The sequence below is a fragment of the Zalophus californianus genome, chromosome 11 (assembly GCF_009762305.2).
Source record: "Zalophus californianus isolate mZalCal1 chromosome 11, mZalCal1.pri.v2, whole genome shotgun sequence".
Lineage (NCBI taxonomy): Eukaryota > Metazoa > Chordata > Mammalia > Carnivora > Otariidae > Zalophus > Zalophus californianus.
Genome location: NC_045605.1, coordinates 60456424 through 60480077, shown reverse-complemented (window position 1 = coordinate 60480077; position 23654 = coordinate 60456424). Strand labels below are relative to the sequence as shown.

Genomic DNA, 23654 nt, shown 5'->3' with positions numbered 1-23654 from the left:
GATATCTGACCCAGGCTAGTTTATAGATAAACATTGTAAGAGTTTTTCACAGATTGAATGAAAACCTGAGAACTGGAGTTTAAAAAGGAACTACAGAAAACTAATCTAAAAGGAATGATGACATATATGCTAATTACAGGGTATTTACTCTAAGGTAATAAACTTTACCTAATATTTTTAAAAGCTTGATTGAAAAATATTAATATTATAATAACTAATATTGCTATTATTTAAGTCTTCCTAGAATTGATTTTAAGAATTTGAATGTATTGCTTTCAAAATTATTTTTAACATTTTAATTGAACAAGGCTTTGTAACATTTATAACATTTCTGTGTGTATTTAGCTGCCTCCCTTATTCCCTGTAATGTCTATTGAAAACCTCTATCATATTCTCAAACCAGCATCTATCCCTTGATATTCCTTGAACAGCAGTAAATTTCCCACTCTTAATTCATAAGGAAGAGAAAGAAAAAGAAGGAAAGAAAAAAGAAAGAAAGAAAGAAAAAGAAAGAAAGAAAGGAAGGAAGGAAGGAAGAAAGAAAAGAAGAAAGAAAGAAAGAAAGAAAGAAAGAAAGAAAGAAAGAAAGAAAGAAAGAAAGAAAGAAAGAGAAAGAGAGAGAAAGAGAAAGAGAGAGAGAGAAAGGGAGAAATGGAGGAAGGAAGGAAGGGAGGAAGAGAGGAAGAGAGGAAGATAAAGACAAAGGAAAGGAAGGCAGGAAGGGAGGGAGGGAGGAAGAAAGAAAGGAAGGAAATTCTGACATAGGATATGACACGAATGGTTTTAGGGGATATTACACTAAGTGAAATATGCCAATCACAAAAGGACAAATACTGCGTGATTCCACTTATGTGAGATATTAGGAGTAGTCAAAACTCTATAAAGAGATAACTGGGGAATGAGGAGTGAATGTTTAATGGTGTACAGTTTCAGTTTTACAAGATGAAAAGAGTTATGGATATGGATGGTAGTGATGGTTGCACAATATTATGAATGTATTTAATACCACTGAACTATACACTTAAAAACACTTAAGATGGTAAACTTTATATTAGGTGTATTTGACCACAATTTTTAAAAAAGAAAAAAAGAACACCAAGTAGGCACTGCATTATAATTCCCTCACATAAGCCTCCACCAATCTACCCATTTGCCACTTATCCTCAAAGGTCAATGAAAATGATAATCCTCATCTTTTTGAAGGCTAATTACTATCACACTCTATATTCAATCACCTATTACTTTCTTAACGAGATTTCTATACCAATTAATCCCTAGTGTTCTATATTTTCAATCTCTATCTTCTATAACTTTACATTTCTCTAAGTCTGTCCAATCTTGTACAAATCTCCATCTAGCTATGGTCTTCTTAGTGATGGCCCACTTCCTTGCCTTCACTGATGAGTTTCCAGAAATAATACACATTGTGCCTCTACCACTTATTTGTCCCTTCATCCTCAAGCCACTGTTGTAGGTTCTCAGCTTTCATCACTAGACTTCACTGTGTTTCTAGGGCCACTATGCTCTCAGCTGCATTTAAAATTTTTTTAATTGACAATATTTTTTATTGAGACATAATATATACACCATAAAATTAACCTTTAAAAGTATGCAATTCACTTTTTATAGTTTTTAGTATATTCACAAAGTTGTGCATCACCACTAATTACAAAATGTTTCTATCATCCCAAATAAGAAACCCATATTCATTTAGCAATCACTCCCCATTCCCCTCTACCCCTAGGCCCTGGCAACCCCTACTCTACTTTTTTTTTTCTTTTGAAATAGCTTTATTGAGGTGTAATTGACAAACAATAAATTACACATGTTTAAAGTGTATAACTTGACAATTTTTGACATATGCACATACCTGTGAAACCACCACCATAGTCATGATAATGAAAATAAAGATCATCACCAACAGTTTCCTTGTGCCCTTTTATAAAGCCTCCCTCTCTATACCTCCCTCTCTGTACCTCCCTCCAAACTCTCCCTTTGGTAGCCCAGGATCTGCTTTCTATAACTTTAGATTATTTTACATTCTCTAGAATTCCTTTTTAATTTAAATTCAATTAATTAACATATAAAGTACTATTTGTTTCAGGGGTACAGGTCTGTGATTCATCAATCTTACATAATACCCACTGCTCATTACAACACATAACTTCCCCAATGTCTATCACCCAGTTACCCCATCCTCCCACTTCCCTCCCTTCCAGCAACCCTCAGTTTCTTTCCTAAGATTAAGAGTTTCTTATGGTTTGTCTCCCTCTTTGGTTTTGTCTTGTTTCATTTTTTCCTCTCTTCCTCTATGATCCTCTGCCTTGTTCCTTAAATTCCACATATCAGTGAGATCATATGATAATTATCTTTCTCTGCTTGACTTATTTTGCTTAGCATAATACTCTCCAGTTCCATCCACGTCGTTGCAAATGGCAAGATTTCACTTTTTGATGGCTGCGTAATATTCCATTGTGTGTGTGTGTGTGTGTGTGTGTGTGTGTGTGTGTGTGTGTACCACATCTTCTTTATCCATTCATCTGTCAATGGACATCTTGGCTCCTTCCACAGTTTGGCTATTGTGGACAATGCTGCTATAAACATTGGGGTGCAGGTGTCCCTTCGGATCCCTACATTTGTATCTTTGGGGTAAAAACACAGTAGTGCAATTGCTGGGTCATAGGGTAGCTCTACTTTCAACTTTTTGAGGAGCTTCCATACTGTGTTCCAGAGTGGCTGCACCAGCCTGCATTTACACCAACAGTGTAGGAGGATTCCCTTTCTCCACATCCTTGCCAACATCTATCATTTCCTGACTTGTTCATTTTAGCCATTCTGACTGGTGTGAGGTGGTATCTCATTGTGGTTTTGATTTTGATTTCCCTGATGCCGAGTGATATTGAGCACTTTTTCATGTGTCTGTTGGCCATTTGGATGTCTTCTTTGCAGAAATGTCTGTTCATGTCTTCTGCCCATTTCTTCATTGGATTATTTGTTCTTTGGGTGTTGAGTTTGAGAAATTCTTTATAGATTTTGGATACTAGCCCTTTAACTCATATGTCATTTGCAAATATCTTCTCCCATTCTGCAGGTTGTCTTTTGGTTTTGTTGACTGTTTCCTTTGTTGTGCAAAAGTTTTTTATCTTGATGAAGTCCCAATAGTTCATTTTTGCCTTTCTTTCCCTTGCCTTTGGAGACATTTCTAACAAAAAGTTGTTGCAGCGAAAGTCGAAGAGGTTTACGCCTGTGTTCTCCTTTAGGATTTTGATGGATTCCTGTCTCACACTGTGGTCTTTCAACCATTTGGAGTCTATTTTTGTGTGTGGTGTGAGGAAATCATCCAGTTTCATTCTTCTGCATGTGGCTGTCCAATTTTCCCAACACCATTTGTTGAAGAGACTGTCCTTTTTCCATGGGACATTCTTTCCTGCTTTGTCAAAGATTAGTTGACCATAGAGTTGAGGGTCCATTTCTGGGCTCTCTATTCTGTTCCATTGATCTTTGTGTCTGTTTTTGTGCCAGTACCATACTGTCTTGATGATGACAGCTTTGTAACAGAGCTTGAAGTCTGGAATTGTGATGTCACCAGCTTTGCTTTTCTTTTTCCAACATTCCAGTCCTATGAAAAAAGTGGATGGTATTTTGATAGGGATTGCACTGAATGTATAGATTGCCCTAGGTAGCAAAGACATTTTAACAATATTTGTTTTTCCAATCCATGAGCATGAGACGTTTTTCCATTTCTTTGTGTCTTCCTCAATTTCTTTCATGAGCATTCTATAGTTTTCTGAGTACAGATCCTTTCCCTCTTTGGTTAGATTTATTCCTAGGTATCATGGTTTTGGGTACAATTGTAAATGGGATCAACTCCTTAATTTCTCTGTCTTCTGTCTCGTTGTTGGTGTATAGAAATGTAGCTGACTTCTGTGCATTGATTTTATATCCTGCCACTTTACTGAATTCCTGCATGAGTTCCAGCAATTTTTGGGTGGAGTCTTTAGGTTTTCCACATAGAGTATAAACATTTGAATTTTTTAATTCTTGGAGGACCTGACCACTTAAGCAATTTGACATTGTTTTTCATGTAACACCCAGTCGTGACACCATCTCTTTTGGTTTTAATGGTTCCTGTAAAGCTGTCTAGCCTTATCTTGCTTTAGTGTATATAGTCCTTTCCAATAATTTCTATGGAGTTTGTCTTCATTGGTTTTCTCTTGTAAATGTACTCTCTGAGGTGGTTCACCCACACTGTTGAATTAAAATGGCACATATAGTGATAACTCTGAAATGTTCTGGAGACTTTTGCCTGGAAATTCACACCCACGTGGGCACTGAAGATCCATGGAAATCTTTGGGTGGGTTTCCCATAATCATTCACAAACAACATATTCAAAATTGAATGCATTGATTTTTATTATTTATTATATATTAATTGTCTATTCATAGACTCTTACGATCTAATGGTATTTAAAATTCTATCAGTACAGTTTGTCTCCCCTTCCGATTTTATGAGAGACTAGGGACTCCGAGAAACAACTGAGGGTTTTAGAGGGGAGGTGGGTGGGGGGATGGGTTAGCCTGGTGATGGTTATTAAGGAGGGCACGTATTGAATGGAGCACTGGGTGTTATACACAAACAATGAATCATGGAACACTACATCAAAAACTATGTAATGTATGGTGACTAACATAATAAAATTTAAAAAATAGACAAATAAAAAATAAATTAATTAAAAAAATAAATCTGTCAATGTAATTACCATCAAAATATATAAGATTATTTAGACATTTTCCTTGAATTTAAGAGTAAAAAAAATATATATATATATATATAATTAAAATAGAGTTTGATTTGGAGTTTTCTCAATGATAGAGTACTTATCCATGACCTAGATAGCTTTCCTAACCAAAAGAAAATTTATCTAGGTATTTGTGTGTGACAATGTAATTTATTATTTCTATAGGATGTGATAATTGTGAGGACAAATGTTACAAATCTAGAAAAACATGGATCTCTTAAGCAACTTGACATCTAAATTTCCAACCTTCTTGTTGACTGGCATTCCTGGCCTAGAGTCTGTCCATGTGTGGATCTCTCCCCTTCTGTTGTCTCTATGCCATTGCCCTCTCTGGGAACAGCATGATCCTATTTGTCATCATTACCCAGCAGAGTCTTCATGAGCCCATGTACTATTTCCTCTCCATGCTTTCAGCTGCTGACTTGGGCTTGACTGTTTCTACAATGTCAACATTAGGTATCCTCTGGTTTGAGGCAGTTGAAATCAATCTAAATAACTGCATTATCCAGATGTTTTTTCTTCATGGATTTACCTTCATAGAATCTGGGGTGCTGGTGGCTGGCCTTTGACTGCTATGTGGCCATCTGTGATCCTCTGAGGTACGCTACCATTCTCACTAATTCTAGAATCATTCAGATGGGCCTGTTAATGATTATACACACTATAGTATTAATAGTACAACTACTTTTGCTCTTGAAGCCCCTCTATTTCTGTAGGGCAAATGTCCTTTCCCACTCCTACTGCTACCACCCAGATGTGATTAAATTAGCATTTTCAGATACTTGGGCCAACAGCATCTGTGGATTAATTGATCTCATCCTGACCACAGGAGTAGATACACCATGCATTGTCCTGGTTTATATTTTGATCATTCACTCTGTCCTCAGTACTGCCTCCCCTGAAGAGCGACATAAGGTCTTTAACACCTGTGTCTCCCACATTGGAGCAGTGGCTGTTTTCTACATCCCCATGATGAGCCTGTCCTTGGTACATCTCTATGGTCCATCAGCCCCCAAAGTTGTCCATTCGGTGATGGCCAATATATATCTGCTTTTGCCTCCCATGCTCAACCCCATAATCTATAGTGTAAAAACAAAACAGATTTGCAAGGCTATATACTCAGTCTTCTCCTTACAAAATAAACAGAGATAACTGCTTGAGAAAAATCTGAAAAAAGTGACTTTCACTGTAGAAAAGCAACTCTGGTACATTACTGTCTATCAGATATGTTTTTGTCATTTTATTCCTTTATTCAACAAATATTTAGAGGGCATTTTTGTGTCTTCAGTCATAAAATATGTTACACCCCAAGAATTTTATAGTCCAATAAGGGAAACATGAAAACATTAGTAATACAATAATAAAAGTACTCAAAGTAATTAACATTTAGTGACTACTTTATACTATCTGTTCTACCAACAGCTTTTAAGACATATTCCATTTAATCTTCAAACAGCTCAATGAAATATATAATAATGTTAATTACATTTTAGAGATGAAGAAACTGAGGCCTAAAGACATGTAGACCATCAACCAGACATCTAACTTGGCTCAGGGTTGAGATTTGAATCCAGGCTCTCTGCACTTTTCAGCTTCCTATACAGTTAAATGTAGCTATGCAACGGAGTTCCAGCCAGACGAATGGGAGTAATACGTGCTGATTCAAGGCCTGGCCTATAAAACTTCCCATGTATTAAACTCCACATTCATTTCTCATCTGCAGGCTTCATGCTGACCTAGGGAGACCTCTGAAGTCATGTGATGAAAATGGCAGAGGCTCCATCAATCTAGGTTCCTGAATAACTGTGTGGTACAGAGTCCTCCAGTGTTGCCACCCAACCAACTTAGAACCATCTGGACCTGTTTATGTGAGTGAGAAATAAACTTCTATTGTGTTAGGGCCATTATACACTTTGGAATCTGTTACAGCATTTAGCCATCACTAACTACTACAGAAAAGGAAGTGCAATCTGGTCTCAGAAGAGAAAAGAACAAGAAACTGGAAAGCCATCAGGATCCAGGACAGCTACTCTCACAGTCTACTTTTGTCTCCCTCTCTTTTGGGCCATAGGCTTTTTCCTGTGCTTCTCTGTGCAGATCTTTATTCTCCCTTCTGGCAGACCATTTCTCTAGCTTCTTTGTGAACATGGATGAAGATGGGCACCCCAAAACCCTTCAGTTTGCATGTCCTTCAAGAGGCCAGCAGAGACTAGTCACAACTTCAAATTCCTTGGAGAAAGATTTTGATTACTCTGCTTGGGGAAGTATGCATCCCTTTCCCATCAGCTTTTGCTGGGCAGACAGGATTCATGTAGCACAAACAGGGTCACAGGGTTCTGTGAGTAGAAGCACAGGGTTTAGAGAAAGCGTGCATCAATTGTCTTGCATTTTTTCCTGCATCAGGGGCAGTCGCGCATTAACACCAACTGCCAAGCCACCTGAGAGCCACAGGTAAGAAAGGAAAGACCGTTCTTCAAAAGGCCATGTAAACAGGGTTGTGGGGAAAAACCACTGGAGCTAACACTGCAGAGCAGAAGACATGAGAGAGAAGAAAGACTTCATAAATCAGACTCCAAAAATACAAACTATATAGAGAAATACTGTTAGACTTGACTTCAACAAAATTACAGATTTCTGTACAATAAAGAATACCACAAACAGAGCTATAATAGATGACAGACAAGGAAAAGCCCCTGCAACATCCAAAATTGACAGATTAAATGTCTAGAATAGACAAGGAATTCCTACAATTTTATATGAAAATCACAAGAAACCCAAAAGAAAAATGGTCAAAAGCTATGGGTAGGGAACCTACAGAAAAAGAAGCTGAAGTGACTAACAAGTAAATGAAAAGATGATCAAATTCAAAGAAAAAGCAATGAGTAAAATACAAATTAAGATAATGAGATAGCATTGTTCATACCGATCAGAAGGGCAAAAATTAGAATGGTGGATAACAGCAAAGGTCGGCAAAGATGTTGGAAGAGGGTAAACAGACACAGCCACTCTGCTAGGAGATCTTAGTGCCATTAAGTATGTCTCTGTCCTGTGTGAGCCCGTGAGCCCACTTTGGTGGGTAAATTTCAGAGACATTCTCAAATAGAATGGTCTATGTACAAATTACAGACTTTATAGACTGTGTGAGAAGGTTTGCTGTGACGATAATGTAGCAGTTACTTGAAGAAACTTTGATTTCAGTAACTGGAAGAATGGAAAAATCAAAATGGAGTGGATACAAATATGGAATTCTATGCAGCTTTTAGAAATCACACTTTAGATGTACCTACACCAACTTGAATCTCTTAAAAAGCACAGCACTGAGTAAAAAGCAAATACCATTATGTAAGCTGAAGACATCATAATTATACTACAGGTCTTCCAAGCAAATATGTAGGTATAGGGACATAAACACAGTAGGTACATATGAACGGGAAAGGGAATGGGCATGTGGACTGAAGATAAAGGGTTAAAGAGAAAAGAACAAGAAACTTGCACTCATGATGTTAATAAGGTGACATAAACTGATGACTGTCTTTAAGCCAACGGTGCTCCTCAGGTAAGAAAGAAGGCGGGCGGGCAGGCAGGGAGGTAAGACAGCCAGCCCCTACTAGGTTTGGGAGCTGCTCTCCATCTTGTATCCCTCTCTCAGCCAGCTCCACTCCGATAATCCTCCTTTCCCTCCCAATACTGACTTTGGAAGACACGGAATTTATGGGAAGAAGTGCTTTTCAAGAGGACAGCAACAAAAGTAGAGCTTCAGACAGAAGAAAACCAGGTCAACACTCCTTATTCTGGGTGGTGACTATGTAGCTATTAAATTGTCAAGGATCTTAATATATTAAATGGTGAGTAATGGCTTTAAGGCTATAATGCACCTTCAAAAAAAAATGCCTAGCCAGCATCCAAAAAGCTAACCTTTCTCTTGAGAGAATATGATAGATCAGATGGCTAGTGTTCAATAAACTAGATTTAATATTTGTAGTAATATACGTTGTTCAACTTCATTATACTGTACTGAGAATGCAGTCTCCAAAACTTGGTATAAAACAAAAGAAAATTAAAAATAAAAGTCAGGTAATGGCACAAAAATATTTTTTTGCACTTCTAAAATTAAAAAATGCTGACAATGTTAAACACTATACCTCTCGCCCCAAAACTTCTATAGTCTGTCAGCCAGGAAGATTTATAGGACAAGTACTATGTTCAGGACTCTAGGAGCGAGCCATAAATAAAATAGAAACAACAGTTCCCACACTGAATTTTAAAAAAATAGTATATTGAAAACAAACACCAACAAAAAAGGACAGGGTATCATGGACATTACTAGATAAACCAAACGTCTAAGCATTAAAAGAATGCAAAGAGAGAAAAAGAAAAAGGAGTCAAATGGGATCAATCATTGAAGGGAACTAGACATAGAATAAAGAAGCAAAGGCATGCCAGAAGGAAAGAAGAACTCTGCAACAAGAAAGAGATGAGGAAAAAGAAATAAGAATAAAGAATAAAGAAGGCTAACTACCAAATTAGTTTGGCCCCATTTAGGGAAGTAACAAGAGATAAGGAGAGGGAAGTGGAGGTGGAGGGTTTAAATGCTAACTTGTGGTAGATAAATTTGATACTCTGGGTCTAAGATCAGGGAAATGACTTAATGAAAAGGGTACCTGAAAGGGATTAAATCTAGCATTTGAGTATAGGGCATAATGCAGAGACAAACTAGGGTATGAGAAATCAACAAGAAGGCAGTAATTAAGCTCTAAAATGTAAGGGCCTGAGGGGCTGGCTGTAACAATAAGGATCCAAGGGCTCTGAGCATGGAATGATCAGCAGCATTTACTATTGAACAGAATATAGAACTAAAGAGGGAAAGGGTCAGAAAACTCCAAGGTTAGGAGTTTAATACACTAAGAGAAGATAATGAAAAAACTGGGTGGGCTTATGACAAGGGGAAGACTAAGTACACATTTTTCACACACTAAGTTCCAGGTGTTGGTGGGACATTCAGAAGAAATTTTTATTAGGCTACAGTCAGGCTTGAGAAGAAACTCCAAGTTACCTAAATGAAAAAGTTAAAAAATAAAGTGAGTGAACTATTCCCATATTAAAAGTGTTGGTGGGATAGGTGTACTTATGTGCAAAAAGAGGAAGAAAAGAAAATGGAGCTGTCAAAGACCAGAAGCAAACCAGAATCCTAAAAATAAATAAATAAATCATCATCAAAGAAGGGCAGAATTGAAAGCAAATGAGAAGTTTAAGAAACTGATATAAGACCAATGACAATCCCTGTTTTTAGACACAATGTATTCTTGAGAAAAGGATGGCCATCCTATGAAATCTTGACTATCCACCTATTTAGACAATAACAGAAACTAATGTACTACAAAGCATCATGTAATCTTCAGAGTCAGAAGGAGGCTTAAAAAAATCATCCAGTCTTTCAACAAGTAGTATGGAGACAACGAGATATCCATCTGCAAAAGAATGAAGTTGGACCCCTACCTACACTATTTTTAAAAATTAACTCAAAATTGATTAAAGACCTAAATGTAAGAAAATTATACAACTCTTAGAAGAAAACAGACATAAATCTTTGTGACCTTGGATTAGGCAATGGTTTTGGATAGGACACCAAAACCACAAACAAATAAAGAAAGAATAGGTAAACTGGACTTCAAATTTTAAAACTTTTCGGCTGCAAAGGATACCATCAGGGCACCTGGGTGGCTCAGTCGTTAAGCATCTGCCTTCGGCTCAGGTCATGATCCCAGAGTCCTGGGATCAAGCCCCATTATCGGATCCCTGCTCAGCGGGAAGCCTGCTTCTCCCCCTCCCACTCCCCCTGCTTGTGTTCCTGGCTCTTGCTATCTCTCTCTGTCAAATAAATAAATAAAATCTTAAAAAAAAAAAAGATACCATCAAGAAAGTTAAGACAACATACTGAATGGGAGCAAATATTTGTAAATCATACATCTGGTAAGGTTCTAGTATCCAAAATAGATAAAGAACTCCTTCCCCTCAACAATAAAAAGATAAATAACCCAACTAAAAAAGGTCAAAGGCTCTTAATAGACATTTCTCCAAAGAAGATATACAAATGGCCAATAAGCTCATGAAAAGATGTTCAACAACACTAGTCATCAAAAAATGCAAATTAAACCCACAGTGAGATACACTATATTACACCGGCTAGGATGCTATAATAAAAAAAAAGAGAGAAAGTATTGGCAAGGATGTGGAGAAAATCAAACTCTCACACTCTGCTGATGGGAATGTACAATTCCCACTTTGAAAAACAGCCTGGCAGTTCTTCAAAAGGGTAAACAAAGTTTCCATATGACCCAGCAATTCTACTCTTAGGTATATACCCAAGAAGAATAGGCTCCCACAAAAACTTGTACAAAAATGTTCATAGCAGCATTATTCATAATTACCAAAAAGTCCATCAACTGACAATAAATGGATAAATACAATGTGGTATACCCATGCAATGGAGTATTATTTGGCCATAAAAAAGAATGAAGTACCAATACATGCTACAATATGGATGAACTTTGCAAACATTATGCTAAGAAAAAAAGAGAAGAGAAAAGAAAAGAAACAAAAAGAAAACGCCAGTCATGCAAGACCATATATTACATGATTCCATGAATATGAAATGTCCAGAACAGGCAAATCTATGGAGACAGAAAGTAGATTAGTGGTTGCTTAGGGCTGGCGGTGGAGGGGACGGAGGTAGAAAGGAGAGTGACTGCTAATGGGTATGGAATTTTTTGTATGTATGTGGGAGAGGTGGTAAAAATTTCTAAAATTGGTTGTGGTGATAGTTGCACAACTCTGACTATATTAAAAAACCACTGACTATACTCTTTAAATAGATAAATTGCCTGGTATATGAATTATATCTCCAAGTTTTTTAAAAAAACATCTAGTCTAAACACATGAGTTGAATACCCTCACCTTCCTTAAATGGAGATCTAACTTTGCTGAATACAATCAAACAGGAAATTCAGTATTGCCCCCAGGAAGCTCATGCCACCTCTGAACAACTCTGTTAGAATAGTCTTCTTTATACTGAGTTAATAAGTGAGTAACAGGCAGAAGAAAGGAAATAAAATGTAGGGTTTCAAACAGTAGGGAAACGTGACTGATAAAGAGCTTGTAGACTGGAATCAAAGAAGGGCTGAAAAGTGGAGGAAAACTATTTTTTAGGTAAGAGAAGGAATTGGAGAGCAATGGAACAGATAGGCTAGGTGGTAAAAACAGGTTTTTATCATAGGAGAAATCTCAGCATTTTGTATTTGGTATAATACTTCACATAATTTACTACTGAACACTTAGTGTGCCAGACACAGATTAAAATGATAAATAAAACAGGGGCACCTGGGTGGTGCAGTCATTTAAGCGTCTGACTCTTGGTTTTGGCTCAGTCATGATCTCGGAGTAAGGGGCATGGAGCCCTCATCCCGCTTCATGCTCAGCTCGGAGTCGGCTTGAGATTCTCTCTCCTTCTTCCTCTGCCCCTCCCACTCATGTGTGCGCTCTCTCTCCCTAAAATAAATAAATCTTTAACATATCCTAAAAAAAAAATTAATTAAAAAATAAATGATAAATAAAACAGTCCCTATCTTTGAATTACAGAGTTTACAGGGGGGCGGAGCAAGATGGCGGAGGAGTAGGAGACCTGGATTTCATCTGGTCTCAGGAATTCAGCTGGATAGGGATCAAACCATTCTAAACACCTATGAACTCAACAGGAGAGCGAAGAAAAGAATGGCAACAACTCTCTGAACAGAAAAGTGACCACTTTCTGGAAGGTAGGACATGCAGAGAAGTAAATCCGAGGCAATAATCGGGAGGATAGACGGCAGGGGAGGGGGCCTCCATCGGCCGCTTCTGGCAAGTGATAGAGCCGCGGAGCACAAAATCGGAACTTTAACTCGGCTCCGCTGAGGGACGTCGCTCCAGTGGCTAAGTGGGGGGTGGAACCCTCGTGGGACAGTGTGGTCTCAGGACCCTCGGGGTCACAGAAAGACCAGGGGTGCCTGAGTGCAGCAGAGCGCCAGGTATCGGAGCAGGGAAGCCGGCTGCAAAGAGGGAGCTGAGGTGTGGGCTCTCAGCTCGGGGTTGCCATAAACTGTGATCGGGGATACAGTCGGGCCACTGCTCCTCCAGCAGGGACCCAACAAGCGGCAGATCTGAGGAGGCTCTCCTTCCTCCCCTGGGAGAAGTGGCACCGGAGCATACTGCAGGGATCTGCTAGGTTTGGAGACTCCACACTGAGTCCGGTGCCAGAGATAGAAACGCTCAGTCACAGGCCAGGTGAGCATGGAGTGCGGCCGGAGACCGTGGAGATAGGAGTGATTGACTGCTTTTCTCTGGGGGTGCACTGAGGAGCAGGGCCCTGAGTTCTGGGCTCCTCCCAGGCAGAGATTGGGAGGCCGCCATTTTCACTCTCGTCCTCCAAAGCTGTAGGTAAAGCTTCCATGAAACAAAAGCTCCCGAGAGCAAACCTGAGCAGATTACTTAGCCCCAAATGACAAGGGCGGGGCAATTCCGCCTCCGGCAAAGACATTTGGAAACAACGGCAACAGGCCCCTCCCCCAGAGGATGAACATGAACAACCAGCCAAGACCAAGTTTACCGAACAATAAGAACAGCAGAACTCCAGCACTAGGGGAAAACTGCACATAGAATTCATGGCTTTCTTCCCATGATTCTTTAGTCTGTCAAAGTTAATTTTTTTTTAATTTTCCTTTTTCCCTTTTTCAACCAACATCTTATCAATCCCTTTTATAAAAAACATTTTTATTTTTCATTTTTCTATCCCTTCATTTTCATATTCTATCCCTTCAAGGTAGTTACCCTTATTTTTGGCATATATATATATGTATATATATATATATATATATATATATATATGTATATATATAAGTTGTTCTCTCTTTAAAATTTTGAGATACACTTTCTTCTAACAGATCAAAATATACACTAAATCTCTAGTGTATGGCTTTGTTCTAGTCTCCTGCCTGATCACATTCTCTCCTTTTTTTTGCTTTCTTTTTTTTATATCCTCTTCTTTTTTCAAAGAACTTCTTATCTTCTCGATTCTTTTTATAAAATTTCTTATACTTTTCATCTTTACAGTCATATTCCGTCCCTGCATTGTATCAACCTTTATTTTGTACATATATAAGTCTTTCTTTCTTTAAAAACTTGGGAGGAACTTTCTTCTAAAAGACCAAAATACACCCAAAATCTAGTGCGTGCCACTGATCTATGCACCAGCCTGATCATATTTGATCATATTCTGGTTTTTTTTGTTCTGTTGTTTTTGTTTGTTTTTATCTTTTTCTTTTTCTCTTTCTTTTTTCTTTCTTTCCCTTTATTTTCCCCTGGTTTCAGCTCTCTTCTGATTTCTTTAGAGTATATTTTCTGGGGACGTTGGTACCCTGTTAGCATTTTGTTCTCTCTTTCATCTGTTCTCCTCTGGACAAAATGACAAGACGAAAAAAATCACCTCAACAAAAAAAAAACAAGAGATAGTACCATCTGACAGGGACATACTCAATACGGACATTAGTGCGATGTCGGACCTAGAGTTCAGAATCATGACTTTAAAGATACTAGCTGGGCTTGAAAAAAGCATGGAAGTTATTAAAGAAACCCTTTCTGGAGAAATAAAAGAACTAAAATCTAACCAAGTCAAAATCAAAAAGGCTATTAATGAGGAGCAATAAAAAATGGGGGCACTAACTGCTAGGATAAATGAGGCAGAAGAGAGAATCAGCGATATAGAAGACCAAATGATGGAAAATAAAGAAGCTGAGAAAAACAGAGAAAAACAACTACTGGATCACGAGGGCAGAATTCGAGAGATAAGAGATACCATAAGACGAAACAACATTAGAATAATTGGGATCCCAGAAGAAGGAGAAAGAGAGAGAGGGGCAGAAGGTATATTGGAGCAATTTATAACAGAGAACTTCCCTAATGTGGGGAAGGAAACAGGCATTAAAATGGAGGAGGCAAAGAGAACCCCTCTCAAAATCAATAAAAATAGGTCAACACACCGACAAATAATAGTAAAACTAACGAGTCTCAGAGACAAAGAGAAAATCCTGAAAGCGGTTCGGGAGAAGAGATAAGTAACCTATGATGATAGAAACATTAGATTGGCAGCAGACCTATCCACAGAGACCTGGCAGGCCAGAAAGGACTGGCAAGATATCTTCAGAGTACTAAACGAGAAAAATATGCAGCCAAGAATACTATATCCAGCTTGGCTCTCAGTGAAAATAGAAGGAGAGATCAAAAGCTTCCAGGACAAACAAAAACTAAAGGAATTTGCAAACATGAACCCAGCCCTACAAGACATATTGAAAGGGGTCCTCTAAGCAAAGAGAGAGCCTAAAAGCAGCATAGACCAGAAAGGAACACAGACAATATACAGTCACAGTCACCTTACAGGCAATACAATGGCACTAAATTCATATCTTTCAATAGTTACCCTGAATGTAAATGGGCTAAATGCCCCAATGAAAAGACACAGGCTATCAGATTGGATTAAAAAACAAGACCCATCAATATGCTGTCTGCAAGAGACGCATTTTAGACCCAAAGACACCCCCAGATTGAAAGTGAGGGGGTGGAAAACCATTTACCATGCTAATGGACACCAAAAGAAAGCTGGGGTGGCAATACTTCTATCAGACAAATTAGATTTTAAAACAAAGACTGTAATAAGAGATGAGGAAGGACACTATATCCTACTTAAAGGGTATATCCAACAAGAAGATCTAACAATTGTAAATGTCTATGCCCCTAACATGGGAGCAGCCAATTATATAAGGCAATTAATAACAACAGCAAAGAAACACATTGACAACAATACAATAATAGTGGGGGACTTTAACACCCCCCTGACTGAAATGGACAGATCATCTAAGCAAAAGATCAACAAGGAAATAAAGACTTTAAATGAAACACTGGACCAAATGGACTTCACAGACATATTCAGAACATTCCATCCCAAAGAAATGGAATACACATTCTTCTTTAGTGCCCATGGAACATTCTCCAGAATTCATCAAATACTACGTCACAAATCAGGTCTCAACCGGTACCAAAAGACTGGGATCATTCCCTGCATATTTTCAGACCACAATGCTTTGAAACTAGAACTCAATCACAAGAGGAAAGTCAAAAGAACTCCAATACATGGAGGCGAAAGAGCATCCTACTAAAGCATGAATGGGTCAACCAGGAAATTAAAGAAGAATTAAAAAACTTCATGGAAACCAATGAAAATGAAAACACAACTGTTCAAAATCTTTGGGATGCAGCAAAGGCAGTCCTGAGAGGAAAGTATATAGCAATACAAGCCTTTCTCAAGAAACAAGAAAGGTCTCAAATAAACAACCTAACCCTACACCTAAAGGAGCTAGAGAAAAAACAGCAAATAAAGCCTAAACCCAGCACGAGATAAGAAATAATGAAGATCAGAGCAGAAATCAATGAAATAGAAACCAAAAGAACAGTAGAACAGATCAATGAAACTAGGAGCTGGTTCTTTGAAAGAATGAACAAGATTGATAAACCCCTGGCCAGACTTATCAAAAAGAAAAGAGAAATGACCCAAATCAACAAAATCATGAATGAAAGAGGAGAGATCACAACCAACACCAAAGAAATACAAACAATTATAAGAACATATTACGAGCAACTATATGTCAGCAAATTAGATAACCTGGAAGAAATGGATACATTCCTAGAGATGTATCAACTACCAAAACTGAACCAGGAAGAAATAGGAAACCTGAAAAGACCTATAACCACTAAGGAAATTGAAGCAGTCATCAAAAATCTCCCAACAAACAAAAGCCCAGGGCCAGATGTCTTCCCAGGGGAATTCTACCAAACATTTAAAGAAGAATTAATACCTATTCTCCTGAAACTGTTCCAAAAAATAGAAATGGAAGGAAAACTTCCAAACTCCTTTTATGAGGCCACCATTACCTTGATCCCCAAACCAAAGACCCCATTAAAAAGGAGAATGACAGACCAATATCCTTGATGCACATGGATGAAAAATTCTCACCAAAATACTAGCCAGTAGGATCCAACAGTACATTAAAAGGATTCTTCACCACGACCAAGTGGGATTTATCCCTGGGCTGCAAGGTTTGTTCAACAACCACAAATCAATCAACGTGATACAATATATTAAAAGAAAGAACAAGAGTCATATGATCCTCTCAATAGATGCAGAGAAAAAATGTGATGAAGTACAGCATCCTTTCTTGATCAAAACTCTTCAGAGTATAGGGATAGAAGGTACCTCCCTCAATATCATAAAAGCCATCTATGAAAAACCTACAGCGAATATCATTCTCAATGGGGAAAAGCTGAGAGCTTTTCCCCTAAGGTCAGGAACGCGGCAGGGATGTCCACTCTCACCACTGCTATTCAACAAAATATTAGAAGTCCTAGCCACAGCAATCAGACAACAAAAAGAAATCAAAGGCATCCAAATCGGCTAAGAAGAAGTCAAACTCTCACTCTTTGCAAATGATATGATACTTTATGTGGAAAACCCAAAAGACTCCACCCCAAAACTGCTAGAACTCATACAGGAATTCAGTAAAGTGGCAGGATATAAAATCTATGCACAGAAATCAGTGGCATTCCTATACACCAACAACAAGACAGAAGACAGAGCAATTAAGGAGTCGATCCCATTTACAATTGCAGCCAAAACTATAAGATACCTAGGAATAAATCTAACCAAAGAGGCAAATGATCTGTACTCAGAAAACTATAAAATACTCATGAAAGAAATTGAGGAAGACACAAAGAAATGGAAAAACGTTCCATGCTCATGGATTGGAAGAACAAACATTGTGAAGATGTCAATGCTACCTAGAGCAATCTACACATTCAATGCAATCCCCATTAAAATACCATCCACTTTTTTCAAAGAAATGGAACAAAGAATCCTAAATTTTGTATGGAATCAGAAGAGACCCTGAATAGCCAGAGGAATCTTGAAAAAGAAAAGCAAAGCTGGCGGCATCACAATTCCGGACTTCCAGCTCTATTACAAAGCTGTCATCATCAAGACAGTATGGAACTGGCACGAAAACAGACACATCAATCAATGGAACAGAATAGAGAGCCCAGAAATGGACCCTCAACTCTATGGTCAACTAATCTTCGACAAAGCAGGACAGAATGTCCAATGGAAAAAAGACAGTCTCTTCAACAAATGGTGTTGGGAAAATTGGACAGCCACATGCAGAAGAATGAAACTGGACGATTTCCTTACACCACACACAAAAATAGACTCCAAATGGTTGAAAGACCTAGATATGAGACAGGAGTCCATCAAAATCCTAAAGGAGAACACAGGCAGCAACCTCTTCGACCTCAGCCACAGCAACTTCTTCCTAGAAACATCGCCAAAGGCAAGGGAAGCAAGGGCAAAAATGAACTATTGGGATTTCATCAAGATAAAAAGCTTTTGCACAGCAAAAGAAACAGTCCACAAAGCCAAAAGACAACTGACAGAATGGGAGAAAATATTTGCAAATGACATTTCAGATAAAGGGCTAGTATCCAAAATCTATAAAGAACTTCTCAAACTCAACACCCAAAGAACAAATAATCCAATCAAGAAATGGGCAGAAGACAGACATTTTTCCAAAGAAGACATCCAAATGGCCAACAGGCACATGAAAAAGTGATCAACATCGCTCGGCATCAGGGAAATCCAAATCAAAACCTCAATGAGATACCCCCTCACACCAGTCAGAATGGTTAAAATTAACAAGTCAGGAAACGACAGATGTTGGCAGGGATGCAGAGAAAGGGGAACCCTCCTACACTGTTGGTGGGAATGCAAGCTGGTGCAACCCCTCTGGAAAACAGTATGGAGGTTCCTCAAACAGTTGAAAATAGAGCTTCCATACGATCCAGCAATTGCACTACTGGGTATTTACCACAAAGATACAAATGTAGGGATCCGAAGGGGTACGTGCACCCCAATGTTTATAGCAGCAATGTCCACAATAGCCAAGCTGTGGAAAGAGCCAAGATGTCCATTGACAGATGAATGGATAAAGAAGAGGTGGTATATATACACAATGGAATATTATGCAGCCATAAAAAGGAATGAGATCTTGCCATTTGTAACAACAGTGGATGGAACTGGAGGGTGTTATGCTGAGTGAAATAAGTCAATCAGACATGTATCATATGACCTCACTGATATGAGGAATTCTTAATCTCAGGAAACAAACTGAGGGTTGCTGGAGAGGTGGGGGGTGGGAGGGATGGGGTGGCTGGGTGATAGACATTGGGGAGGGTATGTGCTATGGTGAGTGCTGTGAATTGTGCAAGACTGTTGAATCACAGATCTGTACTTCTGAAACAAATAATGCAACATATGTTAAGAAAAAAGAAAAAGAAGATAGCAGGAGGGGAAGAATGAAGGGGAGTAAGTCGGAGGGGGAGACAAACCATGGGAGACGATGGACTCTGAAAAACAAACTGAGGGTTCTAGAGAGGAGGAGGTTGGGGGGATGGGTTAGCCTGGTGATGGGTATTAAAGAGGGCACATTCTGCGTGGACCACTGGGGGTTATGCACAAACAATGAATCATGGAACACTACATCAAAAACTAATGATGTAATGTATGGTGATTAACATAACAATAAAAATGGGGAAAAAAAAGAAATTATCATGGATGGCCTCTAAAGGAACAACAGATATCCTAAAGAGGGTTTTTTTTTTTAAGGTTTATTTATTTATTTGAGAGAGAGAAAGCATGAATGGGGGGAGGGGGAGAAGGAGAGAGAATCTCAAGCCGACTCCATGCTGAGCATGGAGCTGGATGCAGGGCTTAATCGCACAACCCTGAGATCATGACCTGAGATGAAACCAAAAGTTGGACACTTAACCAATTGAGCTACCCATGCATCCCACCATGGGTTAATTTAAATTATAACATCCAATGAATTAATTTAAATTATAGCATCTGACAATATGCTTAAGAACTTACAATTTGCTAAAATTAAGCCTCGGGGTGCCTGGGTGGCTCAGTTGTTAAGCGTCTGCCTTCGGCTCAGGTCATGATCCCAGAGCCCTGGGATCGAGCCCCGCATCAGGCTCCCTGCTCACCAGGAAGCCTGCTTCTCCCTCTCTCATTCCCCCTGCTTGTGTTCCTGCTCTCTCTGTCTCTCTCTTTGTCAAATAAATAAAAACTTTAAAAAAATAATAAAATTAAATTAAATTAAGCCTCATTAGTTTATTTACATATTATACAATACATATGCAATCCTGACATAAAATTGTTTTGACTCTGAACCATAGAAACATTAAATAATTAGGAGATTTACAAACATAGATATCTCTAACACATTGGTCTTATTTATTGATATGGTATTATATTATTATTGAACTAGAATTATATCATTATTATTATCATTGAAAGGTGTAGTGTAGTTGTTTTTGTTTGTTTGCTTTTTGTTTTGTTTTTTAAATTTTATTTTATTATGTTATGTTAGTCACCATACAGTACATCATTAGTTTTTGATGTAGTGTTCCATTATTCATTGTTATAATATAACACCCAGTGCTCCGTACAATATGTGCCCTCCTTAATACCCATCACCGGGCTAACCCATCTCCCCACCCCCAAAAGTGCAGTGTAATTGTTAATAGCACAGGTTCTAAAGTCTTATTTTCTCTGATTCCCAGCATCAATTCTTTCAGCTTTTATGACCTTCAGCTATTTATCCAAACTTCTAAACTTCACCTTATGCATCTGTAACAAATAAAAATACTTCTCCCTTAGGTTTGTCCAAGGCTCAAATGAAGTAATCTATGTAAAATACTTAGATCATTGTATGGAACATCTTCTTATCATTCATATAATATATATCCAAATAACCCTATAAGAAATCAAAAGTCAGATTAAAGACCAGGGTATACATGCTACAAAAGAAGATTATCATTTTCCTCATTGATTTTTACCATGACAGGGGCAGGTTCCATAATGGTAAACAAGGTGGTATTTTAGTTTATAAATTAAGAAGAGTATCAAGCTTCAGATCCATGGAACTGAAGCATCTTCCCTCAGTTCCCTATAGTAAACTTATGTCATGAGACAGGATGAACTGGCATTATCTATGGTGGATTCTTAGGTTATCCCTAAAAAGAAATGTTTCCCTGCTAAGTTAAAATAAATTTTCACTTAGAATATGGGTTTAATAATTCTAAAATTGCAAGGCAAAATTAATCAATTATTTTCTTAGGCTTAGACCTTCTCATCATTAGAGTATTTCAGGAAGGGCAAATAAAATAGAAATTAGCAAAAACATATTGAATATCTTCTATGAGCAAAGAATTATACTAAGCAAAGTTTAGCTAAAAATAAACTCTTATTCTCATGAGACCATATTAATAAGTATAAACTTATAATCTAGTTGAAGGATAAAAAATGTAACAAAAAATATTGATAAGAGTCCAAATTAGTGAGAAACAACAAATTTAGCTGAGTATGAAATTAAATTGAACTTAATTAAATATCTTATTTCAGTGATGAATCCCACAGACATAACACCAAGTGAAAGGAGCCAGATGCAAGTAGTATATACTGCATGACTCTATTTATATCAAGATCAAGAACAGAGAAAAGTCATTATAGTAACAGAAGTCAGAATAATGGTTACAATATGAGAGGATATTGGTGCGGATGAGGCATTAGGAAGCCTTCTGGGTTGCTGGTAATGTTCTATCGGTTATCTTGAAAGTAGTTATACGAGTGCATACAAATGCATTAAGCTGTACTCAATTAAGCTATACTCTAAAGTTTTGAGCACTTGACTAAATATGTATTAAAATTGAAAAGTAATTTTTAAATTCTAAATTTAGAAAATCAAGATCTTAACAAGAGAATTCAGCTCCTGCGGATCATAACACAAATTTCCCATAATTCTACTTTCCTTACCTTCCTCTTGACTGGGGTCCCTGGACTTGAATGGGCCCATGCCTGGATCTCGATCCCCTTCTGTTGCCTCTATTTAACTGCTCTTTCTGGGAATACCCTGATCCTGTTCGTAGTCCTCACTGAGCCAAGCTTCCATGAGCCCATGTACTATTTCCTCTCCATGTTGTCCACCACTGACATAGGCTTATGCATCTCTACACTGGTGACAGTACTAGGTATATTCTGGCTCAATGCCCGAGAGATCAGCTTTAATGCTTGCTTATCACAAATGTTCTTCATTCACCTCTTCACTTTCATGGAATCTTCAGTGCTCCTGGCTATGGCTTTTGATCATTTTGTGGCCATTTCCAACCCATTGAGATATGCTACCATTCTAACTCATGCAAGGATTTCACAGATTGGTTTGGCAGTTATTACCAGGGGGACTGTCATTCTGACACCACTAGTCTTGCTTCTCAAGCATCTATCATTCTGCCGAAGTCATGTGCTCCGTCATTCTTACTGCTTCTACCCTGATGTGATGAAGCTCTTGTATTCAGACACAAAGATCAACAGTGCATTTGGACTAATTGCAATCATCTCTACCACTGGAGTGGACTCTATCTTTATCCTGCTTTCCTATGTCCTGATCATTCATTCAGTTCTCAACATTGCATCTCCAGAGGAGAGGAAAAAGGCTTTCAGCACCTGCATTTCTCATATCACGGCTGTGGCCATATTCTACATCCCTTTAATCAGCCTGTCTTTTGTTCACAGATTTGGAAAACATTCTCCACCATACGTGCCCACACTGATTGCTAATATTTACTTGCTCATTCCCCCTTTGATGAATCCCATCATCTACAGGGTGAAAACAAAGCAGATTGAAAAAGCTGTGCTCAAACTTGTGTGTTCTAAGGGAACTCATATTTAACAATTACTGGCCCATAAAGACCTATTTCAAAGTCAGTGAAATTTGATCATAAATTGGAGTTATAACCCATGCAATTTTAGAGTTGGGTGGAACTAGGTGTCATCTAATTCAAACATCTCCACGGTGCTGTTAGTCCTCCCTAAGGCAATCTTACCTTTCCTACCACCAAAATACTAAGTCAGATTCTCAGTACCTCTCAGTTACCCTATTCCTACAGATTACTAACTGACTTCCTATCTCTCTGCTATTTCTATCAAAACTACACAACATTCATTTTGAATTAATTTTTCAAATATCCAGCACAAATAAAATTTAGTAAGAAACCAATAAGCATCTCTTCCATGTTTATTTCTCATACACCATTCCTATCTCTAACAAAGTCCTCCACAATTTGGATTCAAATTTCCTTTAAAATTTACCTCTTTCTCTTTTCACATACTCTGCAGTCATAGAATACCAGTCTGCTAACTGTTCCTTCAAGTACATGCAACTTTCTTAATGGTGAGCTTCATTGTTAACTCTACTTCAACCTTGACACCCATCTTCCACCTCCAAAGTCTATTTATATGTCAAGGCTCATCTTTAAATATCTTCTTCATTAATTTTTTTATGATTTCCCCAATGACACTTGATCTCTCCTTCCCATATTTTGCCTTTTTTTTAAAAAAAAAAAGACTCCATTCATTTGAGAGAGAGAGAGAGAGAGAGAAATAACAAGCAGGGTGGAGAAGCAGAGGCAGAGGGAGAAGCAGACTCCCCGCTGAGCAGGGAGCCTGATGAGGGACTCCATCCCAGAACCCGAGGATCATGACCTGAGCTAAAGGCAGATATTTAACCATCCGAGACATGCACGTGCCCCATATTTTGCCTTTTATAGCACTTTTCCAATATCTTTTTTGCCTTTATAGACTTTAGATTATATGGATAATATGAATAT

At 38.1% G+C, this 23654-nt stretch overlaps 2 protein-coding genes across 2 annotated transcripts; both read left to right on the top strand.

Moving 5' to 3' along the window:
* Positions 1-4986: 4986 nt before the first annotated feature.
* LOC113915150 (olfactory receptor 51F1) lies at positions 4987-5951 on the top strand. Its single transcript, XM_027580947.2, is given in 3 exon segments — positions 4987-5096; positions 5098-5358; positions 5360-5951. Coding segments are annotated over 3 exon segments (963 nt in total).
* A 994-nt stretch (positions 5952-6945) lies between these two features.
* Positions 6946-22717, top strand: LOC113913674 (olfactory receptor 51F1-like). The gene is made up of 2 exons (XM_035723126.1): positions 6946-7063; positions 21729-22717. Exons 1-2 carry the CDS (start codon positions 6946-6948, stop codon positions 22715-22717), a joined length of 1107 nt encoding a protein of 368 aa, XP_035579019.1.
* Positions 22718-23654: the final 937 nt, after the last annotated feature.